We start from the raw sequence: 14,735 nt of genomic DNA on the forward strand, positions 1-14,735 counted from the left end.
AGCTCAAAATACTACTGAAGGAGTAGAGAGATGCCTCAGTGATTAAGGGCACTTGGTTCCTCTTGCAAAGGATGCCCTTTCAGTTTCTAGTATCTGGATGTCAGTTTACAATCATCCAGATCCAGTTCCAGGGAATCTAACACCCTCTCAATCACCAGGCATACACAGCATACATATACATGCAGGCAAACCCTCATAAATCCAAAAAATACATAAATACAAAGTTCGTCTCAAGAATAAAAATAAAAATAATTTTCTAAATGCTGCTGCGGAGTGTTAGGGTCTGTAACAGATTGGAAGTGAGACAATGCTGATGACAACACTGGTGAGAAGGAAACTACATTTCTCATGCATAGTTAGGCCCCTCTGTGTTGACTAATCTCAAACCATGCTGTTGTCCCTTAGCTTTTTTGAGGACGTGGTTCAAGCTACTCTTTGAATGACTGATAACCTCTTTTTATTATGAACAGACCACTGCATAGACCCACTGTGCAATTTTGATCTAGATTTTAACTAGCTGGATGTTTCCCAGGTGGTCTCTGGCTATTCTTGAACTTGTGGTATTTCTCCTGCCTTGACCCTCCTACCTGCTGGGATTGAAGGAATGAGCCATCATACCCAGCTACTCTCTAAATTTAGTTCTACTTCAAAGTTGAAATTTTATGATCTATGTAGCATTTTGATGCTTATTTCTCCTGACCCACTTGGGCTAAGATACTTCACAGTGGTTCTAATTCATAAACTATGAATATTCCTGTATTTCAACAGTGAAACCACTGAGTTTGTGAACTTTATGGATTTTCAAAGTGGAAATGTGAGAATTTATGGGAAATAAAGGACTGTAGTTGTACCCAGCCAGTTTCTCCTGGAAATTTTAGGAACTAAGTAATTTTATTACTTAAGGGCACTTTTCTCACTGTATCCCTGAGCCTGGAACTCAGTATGGAACAGGCTGAACTAAACTCAGAGGTACTCCTACCTCTACCTCGCAGTGCTGGGATTAAAAACATGCACTAGCATGCCTGCATACATAAAGCTTTATGAAGATTCTAGAAGATAGACAGTGATTTCTAAGTTCATTATATCCTTCAAACTATAAATGATGTGAAGGAGAGTAAGACCGTAAGTGGGAACTAGGCAGAAGGATGAAGACAACTGTAGGCTGTCTCCAAGTTAAAACGTTTGGTGCATTTTTATCATACAGAAGCATAAATGGTACAGAAGGAATCACAACTCTGAATGATGCCACAGTAGCAACAGTTTCTAGACAGAATGTTTATACAGGAGTCAAGTGATGCAACCACATGTAACTGAGGTGAACTCAATCTTAAATGCATGGTTATGACTCAGGTAATTTATGAGGCTTGCTGCAGACAAATGGTTCCACACTAAAAGACTAGATTCCCAGCAGGATAGCTATGGTGGCTGATTCAAGGACCTGTAATAAGCTAGAGCTTACTTACAAGGACACAGTAAAACTTGTTAATTCTGGTGACAAGTCATGGTATTTTTCTGGTTCACCTGTTCTTGGTATATACTTCATAGGGGTTACAGAGTAGTTCTCAAAGCATACTCTGCAGAGCCCAATCTGTTTTCTCTAGCTTGAATGAAAGGCATTTTCTTTTCTCTAGTGTGTTCCTACGGATGATCTATATGAACAAGCAACCATCATATCCGTCTCAGCCTCACATTCACAGTAAAGTTTCACTTGTCCTGATGAAACAGTTAAAAAGATCAGTATTTCCCCCACCCCCGGCATAGATAGGGGAGGGGCTTTGGGAACTGAAAGCTGGGACGTAGAAGTCTTTTTCAGGGAAGTCCTCCTTGGTAGGTGGTCCGTGGTCCTGTAAGTGGCTCCTCATGCTTTCACACAATGTCAGCATTGATTGAACGCAGTGTATTGTTAGGAGAAACATTATCCCGAGAGGGAGATGAGTGAGAGGTGGGCTGCCAGCCTCATAGTACATTATATACTAGTATGAAATTCTCAGCAAATAAAAAGTGATTAAAAACATTTTTACTCATGACTTATATGTGTTCATGTCTTTGTCTAAAAGGCTGGTGTCTAGTTTGTGAGCTAGTTAATTTCATAGGACATTTTTACCTTATAAGAACTGAAAAGGCTGGAGAGGTGGCTCTGCAGTTAAAATCTTACAGGAAATCCGTATTTGGTGTCTGACGCATGACTACCTGTTTTAGAGGATCCAACAGGATCTACAGTTGTCTTCCAACAGGCCTCCACAGGCATCAAGACTCACATTAACATACCTACATAAGTATGTTAACACATGTGTAATTAAAACTAAAGCTTAAGCAAATGAAATTAAGGATATTGAGTTGGCTGAGTGGGTAAACGCTGACGACCTGAGTTTGATCTCTGGAACCCACAAAGTGGAAGCTGTCACACGAGTCCACATAGACAAAAAATACACACTGAAAAACTAACCCGGAAACAAACAAGGTGTGAGTCATTCCCTCGGATTTCTAGAAGTTCCAGGTCTATAGTGAGATTCCTGTTTCCAGAACAAGACAAAAGGGATATAACTGCTCCAAACCTTAGTGTTTGGTAGATATTTCCTCAAATACTCAATGTATCAGCCACTTTAAGGAAAACAAGTGGAAGAAGTTCGGAGAACTTTTCAGTCTCTTCTCCAGCCTTCCCCAAACATCAGTGTTTAAGGGCTGTAGCACTTGCCATGCGCAAGGTGCTGGAACCGGATCATAATACCAGAGAAACTCAACAATCTTTGTAGTGCTGGGTACCCAGCTTCATGCCTCACATGAGCCTTTGTTCCATAGAGCAAAAACATGTTTTCTGTATCAATATACAAAGCTTTTCTTGTGTTTTTTTTTTTTTCTCCCCTTTTGGTTTTTTTCTACTGTCAGTGACAGAAATGACTAAATGCCTCTTCAGTAGTCTGGTGATCGAGGCTCAGAGTGAGGTCATGGCTGCACTAGAGAAATACCACAAAGTGGTACTTGTTGCACTAATATGGCTGTAATAGTTGTTAACCATAGATCTGTTCATATACTTTTATATATCATAGCTTGTCACATGAATTTTCCATTTATCCTCCCCAACCCCCGTTTCCCCTTGGATCAAGCAACATTTATGCTATTTAGTACAGTTGTTTTCAATTTCCTAGTCTAGAACCTACCCCAGTGATAAACTCAAGAGTAATAATTACCAACTCACCATCCACTTTTGGTGGATTATGGTGACGATAGTCCAATCCTTAGCTAGGTATTTTGTGATTTAAAGATAAACTGACTGGTGGTACATACTTATAATTCCCTCATGCAGGAGGCTGAGGGGGAAAAAACGATCTCAAGTTCAAGGAAGGCCAGCCTGGATTGTACAGAGACCCTGAATTAAAAAAAAAAAAAAAAAACCAATAGACTGGAGAGAATGGATCCTCAGGGACAAATATGCAAACACATGAATATAAAACACCCATACAAGTAAAATCTGTCTAGTAATTCTCAAGAGTACTTGGTATACAGAGAAGAAACAAATCAGCAGCCTGCTGACTTGTCCAATATGGATGGTTTAAGTGGCAACCTGGCATCGCAGGACAACAGTACATGATGAATTTTTGTTGGGGAAAATCTTCAAGGAAACAATAAGAAAGTAGAGTAGGACTGGAAAAACAGATCAGTGTTTGAGAGCACTGACTGCTCTTCCAGAGGACTAGGTTCAATTCCTAGTACCCACAGGGTAACTTAACTCCCATGCCAGGGGATTTGAGCCCCTCCTCTGGCTTCTGAGGGCATTGTATGCCCATAGTACACAGACATATACACATAGGCAAAATATCCATACCTATAAAATGATACATACGATATTTCAAGTTGCTTCTACTAAGGGTGGGAAAAGCATCCTTCATGAGTATAGGAAAAGTCAAAACTGAACTGACTGATATAGTGCCTGATTCCTTATGACGAGAGTAGGTAGAGATCTGGGGACACAGTGCAGCTTTGGCCTGAGGCCACGTTTTCACTCTAACAAATGAAAACTGACTTAAACAGTAATACTAATTTGCTAGGGGTGTGTATGTGAAGCTTATGGTAATTTGCCTGAGAATTGTAGAGCAATATAAACTAGGCAGTACACTGTAACTATAGAGAAGTCATAATGAAGTAAATTCAATATTCGCAGCCATGGCAAAAATTTAAATTTGGAGCACTTTAAGTTGAAAATAAATACCATGCTAACTGTTTTTAAAAATATACCTTTATTTGAAGTCAATATAACACCTATAATTTATTTAGTTAGGTGAAATGCTTAAAACCCTGGAGTGCTACTTGGTTAAAATGTTGGAAACGTGAGAAGGAGCCCATTGGTCAGTGACTGCTGCATAATCTTTCTTAACTACAGGAATGCAAATGACACAATACATATCTTTTTTCATAATTTCCCTCTATTCCTCCCTGTAATGCTCCAGCAGTATCCAGTATGAAACTATGGAAACCACGATTCTTCTGGTTTGAGATGTATTTAATTAAAACTGCAATTCTACATGTTATTTCCACAGTCCAGTAATTTATTTTAAATTGGAGTAATTTCAAATTCCACAAACAAAACTGAAGAACAGCAGTATCTTGTTTGAATTCTCTCTTCTGTACACTCAGTGATCTAAAACACCACAATATCCAACATACACAAACCTCAGGGAAGGGTTAGTAAATACACACGTGTGGAATCATGGTGCTCTTTGTTCCTGAATGGAATGGTCCCACAGAAAAAGCACAGGATACAGCACAACATGAGGGCACCTGTTACACATGAAGTGAGCAACACACACTAGCATTTTTCTATATGCATAATGGGGAAACCTGCATAGGTGAAAGGGCCTTTTATACTCATTAAAAACAAACAAAAAATCAGGCAAGTTGTCTGTATGCATTTTTCAAATAATTTGGAGAGCGCTGTGATCCAATGTAGGATATGCTGATTAGTGTTGTCTTTGTTGGCATTGACAGTCTTGCATGGTCACACACCAGTATTTTCACGTTAGCTTTTCTTTGAATAAAAGAGATTTAAATGCATTTAGACAATACATAGTGAAAGCTGTTTACATACACTAAATTTAAGAGATTCAATATTAGAGTTTCTTTGTTTCTTTAAACACTACAGAGTGCAAATCAGGTTCTTCACAACAGATTGAATAGTAAGCAGTTCTTCAAAGAATGAGGGGGAGAAAAAAGCCCACATGAATACTATTCCCCTTTGAAAAGAAAGTCTAATGATGCGGAATGTGAAAATAAAGTTTTAACATAGGCGATCCAAGTCTATAGTTAGAACAAAAAAGTAGTCCTTCATGAAGTAAAGGTTACAAGAACACGTTGCCTGTTTCCCCGTCTATGAACTGAGAAGTGGGTAGACGATGCTTCAGTATGAAAATAGGAGACTACGGATCAGCTTCCATCTCACATGCTGTACCCAAAGCCAGGCTGTGGCTGCCCATATGGTGGTGCAGTATAACCATAACCAAAAGGTGCCTGGGGAGGGACTGCCACACTGGGTCCTGCCGTTAGCATCAGCTGGGGCTGACCTAAGGTGACAAAGAGGAGGAGAATCTGTTAGCAGCAGGGTCAACACTATCTTCTTCCCCATTCCAGCAGCGCACTCACAATTCACTGAGGAAGTTGTGTGTGGGCACTTGTGACTGTCCCAATTTGGAATACAGTCTCGCCCTGAGAAGGTTCCTGCCTTAAAAAAGCCAACGGAGCAGGGCTGAGGGCCACAACATCCTATATGTAAAGCAGTAACACATGCACATTTGACATTATCAGGCCATACATCTGCCAACAAGCCTATCACATAATACACATTACATTTAGTGACTAAAATTTTAGCACAGGAAAACTTTACAAGTTGTTAAAGTTAATTTAAATATCTGATTCTAAACATCTGAATGGTAATGAAACCTTATATGGTTCTAGCAAAAAATCCAGCGCTAATTTAGAGACAGCAATAGAAAAACCACATTCAAATATGCACTAGATAGGCAATGCATTAGGTATGAAAAACACGAGAACGTATATACCTTCTATCAAATACTTGCTGATGAAGCTGAAATAGTTGCTGACCACATAAAGAAAACATGACATGTAAAGAACTTTTAGAGAGAGAAACACAATACTTCCCTAGTCCTGTATATCCTCTCCCGCTAGAATGGAAGCTACCACACTCCCTGTGTTCCCTGTGTCCCCTTGTAGTACAACCACAATTTTATTTAGTAAGCAAGTATGGAAACTGGGTTTACCAAAGAATCACCTCTGGATCATTGAAAATTCTACCTCTACTCTATTTCAACTCCCTACTTAAAACTCCATGAAAGCTTAGCACTCTATGGATACCTAGTGAAAAACCGCAGCTATCTTTTTTCCCTATTTCAAATATGTCAAATCTCATGTAATTTAGGTCTACCTAGTCCTTTATCAAAACTACCCTGTCCTCTAAATTTCCCCAAACAGTTTATCTCCAATAATAATAATAAAGACTCATATACTGTCATTTTCCTTAGTTGCCTGTGACAAAAATGATCCTAATTTTATACTTCCTTCCAAAGAAAACCTGATTATAAAACTTTTAATCATACTCCTGAAAATCCAATATTCACCAAGTGTGAGGTGCAAAGGGTAAGTAACCCACACAGGCTAGTATAAGAAATCAAACTGCTTTAAAGAATTACTTTAGGGTTTGGACACTATCTCTCTGGAAAGTTCTGGAATGGAAACTTAACCCCCATTCTCTATCCTAGTTACATTTCAAGTTAGGATACATTCTTAATGCAAAGCATACTGAAGATAACCTTGTTATATTGGTTCTTCCAAAAGTGAATTCTTTCTTAATGACTTAGGAATGAATAGATCAGGCAACAAGAAAGCCTAGGCCATCTCTAATGACCATTTTTGAGAGATTCTATGCATGGAAGTTTATCAGAGTGGATACTATAAAAATGAGTTTTAAATGGTCCTCAGGAGAAAATGTGAATAGCTGGGAGAACTATTCCTTAACTCAGCAAATGTTCTGCCCCTTTCAAAGCTTGCTCCATGTAAGAAGGGTCTAATGTAGCCCTTTGAACTTAAAAACAGATAGATTACCATAAACAATGGGCTGTGTCTCTGTAGCTTGTTCTTCTTCTTTTCTCAGTGACTCCGAAGCATCTAATTTATCCACCTAGAGAAAAACAAGTCACGTTAGAACCTCAAAAGCATTACAAACTTAGGTTTATGGCAGAGAGTGGAAAAGCCTTAGTATGTTAAATTCCGTCAAAATAAAACAGACTGGCAAGAACATTCTCAGGCCCCTCAAATTCAATGGCAGTATTCATACTTCAGTCAAGGTGTTTCTCTTATAAACCCTCATGAAGGAGGGATTTATAAATGCCATAACAGCTCACGCCAGGCTAAGACTGGACATGCTAGGATGCAGCCTGAGCAAGGGAGGAAGTGAAAAGGAACCACTTTTCAAATGAAGTATACACACTATCAGGGGTAATAAGAAACTCATGAACCTTCAAGACTTCCTTCCCCAGGAGAGTAGGTTTACAAAAAGGTGAAATGAGTCTAATGGCTAGATAAGTATTTCAGTAGAATAAGCTGTTTTGCCAACTATACAGAGCTCCTGCTGAGGCTCACATTTTACAGACTGAGACTTACGTCTCAAGCAGCTCCATATTCAATCTTACTGTATAACATCGTTTGCCTTAGTTGCCTGAGACAAAATGCAAATACTAATGTATATGGTTCTAAGAAGTAACTAGGATTGCCTGAGTTGGCCCCAACTTTGAGAGGAAAGCTTTTACTTTTAATGAAGCCAAAAAAATAAATGGCAATTATATACTAGCTAATCAAGGTGGGCAATATCAGATAATATCAGTCCAAGTGTATGAGTGAAAGACAGGAGTGGTATTACTCAGGTCCTTTTAAGAGCTAAGGGGGAGGGGGGCAAACCACTGCATCAGTCCTTGAATTTCCTTCTAGAAAATGAGGCAGAAAGAAGCTGGAATTTTCCTGTGGGCTATTATGGGCTAACATTTCATCTCGTAAGTCCCTGGCACACCAGAGAAAAATAACAGGATCATAGTGTTAAAAGAATCTTCTGTATCATACACTTTCACTGACTTTATCCTTTATTTGTATTTCAAACTGTATTTAAAAGTTGGCATCTGAGCCAGGTTTTCTCTACAACTAATTTTCAAATCTCAATGTTCTGTGTGCTGTTTTGAAGGGCAAGTGCGCTAAGAATGTGAGTGTAGGGCTGGAGAGATGGCTCAGTGGTTAAGAGCACTGGCTTCTCTTTCAGAGGTCTTGAGTTCAATTCCCAGCAACGACATGGTGGCTCACAACCATCTTTGGTGGGATCTGATGCCCTCTACTGGTGTATCTGAAGACAGTGACAGTGTACTCATGTATATGAAATCAATAAATAAATCTTTAAAAAAAAGAAAAAAAGAATGTGCGTGTAGAAGGGAGCGCATATGCGCACATGCTGCTCCACAGGACAATCGGAGGGGGAGCAGAACATGAGCAGACAAGTTGGTCCGTGAAAAAGGGTTAAAAACTAGATCTTTTAACAAATGCTAAAGCAATACCTGGGTTCCACTGGAAACTTAAAATAGTGCCTTTGAGTGTACACACAGGCAGGAGGTTGGACAGTATTTAAACATTACATGTACTTTTGGGGGGACAAGGGACAACAAGCATGTGCCTATGGAAGTCAGGGGACAATTTGTAGAAGTCAGTTTTCCCACTCTGCTGTGTGGTCCCGAGGAGAGAATCGAGCGACAAGCTGAGCAGCCCCGACAAGGTTTTATACTTATTCTAACGACCCCATGCTAAAGGCAATCTAGATCTAATCCAGTCTTGTCACAGAACTTTTACAAGTAAGCTTCAGTAGTCTGTCTACCCTAGGAAAATGGGTTTGCTTTGTTTGGTTTTAGGGCTTTTGTGGGGTTTTGAGGTAGGGGTGGGGGATGACAGAGTCTCAATGTGTAGTCCTAGGTATTGGTTTGCTTTTACATACTATTTTCTTATTTTATAGCCTACATGGTATGTTACAGATTATCCTAGTATCAAATTAAAGACTACCATGGAATGTAAGGATCACGTGAAATATCCACTATTTGGCATCCAAATTTACAACAAAAGTTATCCATCTGTGGAATTTAAAGCACAGCTCTGCAGTCAAGGTCGCCTGGGTTGCTGACCTAGCTATTGTGTCAGAATAACCTACAGAGGGGTTAAACAGGGAACACATGGATGTCTATGTGTAAGTAAATCCTAAAAGATAGAAGAAAAATGAAACAAACCAAAACAACCCCAACAATCTATAATACAACCCCAGACTTTGAAGGAAAAAAAATTTCTTAAGTATACAGACACATACAAAAGTTAATGTCTGGTTAAATGTTGAACACAGGTCTGCTATAGAAACACATGGGAGACTAGAAGAGCCAGCATTATCTAACTGCCTGGTCATTGACATAGGCAGGGAGGAAGGAAGAAATTCGCAAATCCCAGAGGAGAAACACCAACATAAACAAAAATGTTGATGTTTTTATATAATGGGATAGCCTCTGGCACAGGAACATTCAATTTTTGTTTAAGCCCAATTCAGATTGCACAAAGAAGAAAAATGGGAGATTTTATGAACACAAGCTTTTGTTAAGAGCTGTAACAAAAGTTTCTGATCCTTGGATTTAAAAAGAAAAATTTAACATATAAGGAGTCTCTGAAATCAGTTCCGTTTGTAATACTGAAAATCCACTAAAATGCAAAAGGCTTTTCCACAAAGACTGCAATATGCTGCAGAGTAGAAGTTAACATGCAGTCAGTTATTTTGGTGTATGTGTGCATGAAAAAAAGGCAAAAGGACTGAAGCAAGAAGTGAGATCTGAGGATGACTGGTGCCATACAGGCTCTCAAGAAACACACACAGCCCACAGCAATGCTCTATGTTTCGGAGTAGTATGATGTAATTGCAATGACTTGTACATGCTTGATTTAAAACAACGCATAACACTGCAGTTCAATTCCCCATTTTTCACACACACGCTTTCTAGCTGCCTTGCTTACTAGCTGCTGAAGGGTCTCACACACAATGCATTTGCTCAGGTTTGCCCTAAGTTCCAGTGGTGACTTGAGTCTCAACAACAGAATCTCAAGGCATTGGCCCCACCCAGATTCATTTAAAATTTAACACTCCTTTACTTCCCCACCGCTTTCTAGCCATAATTTTACACCAGGAATAAGTTTTAACGTTCGTTTTGTTTATACTGGGACAGAGATAAGCCAATGAAGAAAGCAGCAACCAAATGGTGCCTAAATTTGGCATTCTTGGATGATGAGCCAACGATCAACTTGACAGCAAATTTCAGTAGTTTAAAGTGTACTAATTACTGATAGGGGTTAATATTGCCTTGTTATACACATAGATAACCCATGTTGTTTAACAACAGTTGCAGCAAGCTTGGCTCTCTCATGATTGAAAAGATTTTGGCTCTTCTTTAAAAATGGACTAGCACCATGAGAACTGGACACCTGGAGAAACATGAGGAAAGTCTCTTCGGAAGCAGCTAGTATCTCTTGTATCTACTTTCAGCAAAAAAAAATTAGTAAGAATCAAGAGATCAGAAACTGGATCACAGTCCTTCAATACCACAAAAAAACCCAGAAAACAAACAAACAAAAAACAGCCCCACAGAACTCCAAAGGCCTCTTAGGGCATGTACATACAGATATAAATTCAACAACTGTCAGGCAAGCTCACAAAATAAAAAAAGAAGATGTTTTAATTTATTTCAAATATTAAGAAAGTCCTAGTATGGTCCAGATACCCTGACAGGGAAAAGAAATTTCCTGATTGTTTGGAATTAATATTGAAACTCACCATGCTCAGTTTTAATAATACATTAAAGAGAGACTGTGAACCAACTACTGATTAGCCTCCTGCCCTTCCTAAAGCCTATTAGCCGATTAGTAGCAAACATCTACTAATGTCCTACAGCTCTATTATAGTTATGTTTCAAGGGACTTGCAGAGGCTTAGTGAAAATTTATTGGGGGGAAAAGCAGCAGCAGCAGTGTAGAAAAGGAAGGAAAAAAATCATGCAAATCCTTAGACTTAGTCCTCCAGACTTAAAGATGCAAAAGAATCAACTTTCACCTTTTCCTTTATTGCATCAACCTGCAAAGGAATTCAGAAGGTGCAGCTTAGAAAAAAAATCAAATTCCATATTGAGCATAAAAAGGTAGAATCAGCAACAAAGGTTCAGGGAGAAACATGTAACCACTAAAAAAGGGAGGAGCGAGTGGAGGTCAAGGGCGTACCGAAGCAAAACTTAGAACCCTGTGTAACTTCAGAGCTCACTGCACAAGAATTTATGCTAAGTCAGTGTGAGAGGAAGCAGCTTAATGGCTAGTAGAATGGACAGCATTCAGGTTAACAGCAGCCAGGTCTCAAAAGGTGGCACTATGCATAAGAAAAGAAGCTTCTCTCACCTGTGGCTAAGCTGTGGCAACTGTTCTAATCACACTGAACTTACATATACAATATTACTCCTTTAAAAACTGTAAGAACAACACAAGTATCCAGTTATGTGATCTTCTAAGGAAAACATCTCTCTGGGGGCGGGGTGTTAGTAGTGTTCCCTCCTTGTACTCAGGCATGCTGAAGAGACCAGAAGAGAGACTTCAAGCTTGATTTACTCTAACAAAATGGATCTTTTAAAATCACTTAAATTTCTATGCATAAAGCTAGTTACCTCTAGCAAGAACTATTCTCACATCAAAAAAGAGATGCAGAGATGAACAGTAAATTTTGGAAGGTGGCTGAATCCTTAGTTTATTTAAGGTGCATTTAGGAAACATGGTTAATTGCAAACTTCCTATAGTATTTTAAAGTTATGTACTTGATTATCAAAAATCTGTGATGACTAGGGAGCTGATAATACAATGCATGAGAAACAGGCAAAGACATGAAGTCAGGAACCCAATAAATCTGGAATACATGGAAATCTAAGTTGTAGCAATTAATTTTAAAATGTTATCTCAAAATATGTCAAATATTAAAAGAGTGCTATTTACTGTAAGAATACAGAATGTAAACACTGACAAAGCTTGAGCTCCCTTCCTAACCATGTGGTCTGTCTATCAGCTAGAGTAGGAATATTACATGGTCAAATCATTTATACTAGAGGAAAAACCTTGAAAAATAATATGCATGTACAATGTTATATATCCTCAAGATTATTACTTCTGAATACACTTCTGAGTATCATTACCTTGGTCAGATATTCCTTCATGACCTGGATGAAATAGGGCATGGCAAAATCCATGATATTATGTCTCCATGCAGTTTCCAGGACGACATCTGGCCTTAAAAGATCATAACAGGTAAAGAGACAAGCTCCAAAGCATTCTCTTTTTTCTTCCTGCAAAAACCACTGTAGGAGCTCTTCAGCCAATTCTGTGTCTTTAGATTCAGAGGCATACTGCATTGCATCCTATCCGGAGGAAACAATGAAGGGAGGTTAACCACATCTGCTGACTTAAATCATCACTGAAAGTTTGAAACAATAATAATGATGATGATAGTAATTATCATCATCATCACCACCATCATCATCACCATCATTATTATTATTCCACTGACTTATAAACCACTTTCACAAAAGGGAGTTACAGTGCCAACTCCCGTTGCTTGAAAAGCCCACCCGATGTTACCAACCTTGTAAAGGCTGTCTTTCTTGCACAGTTCCACACTCTGTTTCCAGCGATTGTTGCCTTTGAAGAGATAAGCAGCAATTCTTCTGAATTCAATGAGTTCATGTTTTTCCAAACGCTGAGCAAGTGAGATGTTGTCAAAGTTGTCATAAGCATCTATTGATGTTCGCAGAGCCTTAAGAGACAAAGCCATTCAGAAGTCAACTAGTGGCTTTCAGTTTAGCATTTATGTCCCACAGTTCATTCTGATGAAGGCAGTTAGATGGCATCATCAACTGTAACAACGCAGAGGACGAGAGCACCAAACTACAAGAGCTGTAACCTGTATTCAGCTATCAATCTGCTTTGATCTACTTCTAAAACAATAAATAAAATGCTGAAATGGACTGTGCAACTTTCTCAATTTTCTGAGATATCCAGTATCTAACTTAAATGGCTATGAAACTGGAATAATATGTAATGTAGACAAGCACTTATGCTGTTAGCAAACTATTCAGATTGTTCAGTCTTACAGACTAGACTTTGAGCCTAAAGGAAAATTATGTTGAGCTAGGTGTGCTGACACAGAGCTATACCTCAAGCTCTAAGGCTGTGAGGCAAGCCTGAGCTACTAGGCAAGTACCAGTCAGGTCAAGGAATAAAGGAAAAAATGCAATTAGATTAACCTAGACAGCCCCTACTTATGTGTTATCTTTCACAAGAGCAAATTTAAAAGACAAATATTAAGACATTAGGGAAGAAAAACAAAACAGTTAAGTCCACTTAACAGCAGTTAAGTTTATGGGCTAACTGAAAGATCAGTGTCTCTTGGATGTGCAATCAGGATGTAAGAGAGGAAGGAATCACATATTAAATTGTTTTATCAAAATACATATAAATATATCTAACCCAAAGAGTGGAACTTGTCATAAACTCATCCCAAAAACCTTGCTGAATTTAGGGCCTAAGCATCCACATGCCTGCTTGCTTAGAAATTAATTAAGGCTAATAGGAGCTTTTACCACAGAACATGTCAGCGTTAAACCTAATCAGAGCCTGATGTTAAGTATTTACAAGGATCCAAAGGTTTTACCTGGTAATCTTCTTCTGTAATAAAGAGGTTGTTCAGTGATTCATTCACAGATTTGTTGTTGTGGTTCTGAACTGAGCGTAAATATGGTTTCACCAGTGGTAGCTGTTTTACCTTTAAAATAAAGTTGATTAGAATGGTATCCATGGTTGACAACTGCTATCCAAGTACGTCAAAATCCTCACTGTAAAGTTCAGTTTACAACAGTTACCTTGCTGAAATAATTGACTGCACGAGTGTGATCCAACCGTGGAGACAGCACCATAAGCAAGTCATTTAACAACAAAGGCTTGAATTCTAAGTAGAACTGGATTGCTCTGTAGTACAGTTCCACATTAGCCACCTAAAAATAGAAACCCACACATTACATGTCAGTTTCTACCAAATGAGCCTTCTCTTTCCACAGCGCACCCTGCTGAGTGTACATACCTTGGTGATGATGTCTTTGAACTGCCCTTCCTTCCATGCATCAGTGGGGTGATTCATCATAGTGATGATGGCATTATCATATTCTTCATACTTGTCATACAGAAACACCAGCTCTGCCCAAAGATGAGCTTGTTCTGCAGCTCTCAGCACCTGTATGACAAAGACCAATTTCTTTAGATGTAAACCTGACTCCTGCTATCAGCCTAACAAGGAAAATGATATTTTAAATAATTAGAGCTGCCTCAGAGTAGCGAAGACTGGTTGGTTACCTTAGGAATATTCACTCTTGACCAGAACAACTCGAGATGTTCCCTCATTTTCTGTGGCTTGAATTTAGAATACAAAATAGCTAGCTCTGTGAACATTCCCATGTGAGCTCGCTCCAGTCCCAAGGCTGCCTCTAGCATGGTGATGAGTTCTTCAAAATATCCACGATCCTACATAAAGGAAATAAGCAATTAGAAGAGAGCATGCGTGTACAAAGGTTTCAGCTCACAGGAAGG

General features: G+C 38.9%; 1 protein-coding gene across 1 annotated transcript in view; it reads right to left on the minus strand.

The window, feature by feature from the left end:
• Nucleotides 1-4,218: 4,218 nt before the first annotated feature.
• The window catches only part of Cltc (clathrin heavy chain), a 63,087-nt gene continuing 52,570 nt past the window's right edge, over nt 4,219-14,735 (minus strand). Inside the window, exons 25-32 of the mRNA XM_028772274.1 lie at nt 14,502-14,669; nt 14,233-14,382; nt 14,015-14,146; nt 13,807-13,917; nt 12,739-12,909; nt 12,293-12,514; nt 7,111-7,186; nt 4,219-5,555 (exon numbers count right to left, since the gene is read on the minus strand). Of these exons, the coding sequence (XP_028628107.1) occupies nt 5,431-5,555; nt 7,111-7,186; nt 12,293-12,514; nt 12,739-12,909; nt 13,807-13,917; nt 14,015-14,146; nt 14,233-14,382; nt 14,502-14,669 (1,155 nt within the window). The 3' untranslated portion in view covers nt 4,219-5,430. The remainder of the gene's footprint in view (nt 5,556-7,110; nt 7,187-12,292; nt 12,515-12,738; nt 12,910-13,806; nt 13,918-14,014; nt 14,147-14,232; nt 14,383-14,501; nt 14,670-14,735) is intronic.

Source organism: Grammomys surdaster, unplaced genomic scaffold, assembly GCF_004785775.1.
Source record: "Grammomys surdaster isolate TR1022 unplaced genomic scaffold, NIH_TR_1.0 213, whole genome shotgun sequence".
Lineage (NCBI taxonomy): Eukaryota > Metazoa > Chordata > Mammalia > Rodentia > Muridae > Grammomys > Grammomys surdaster.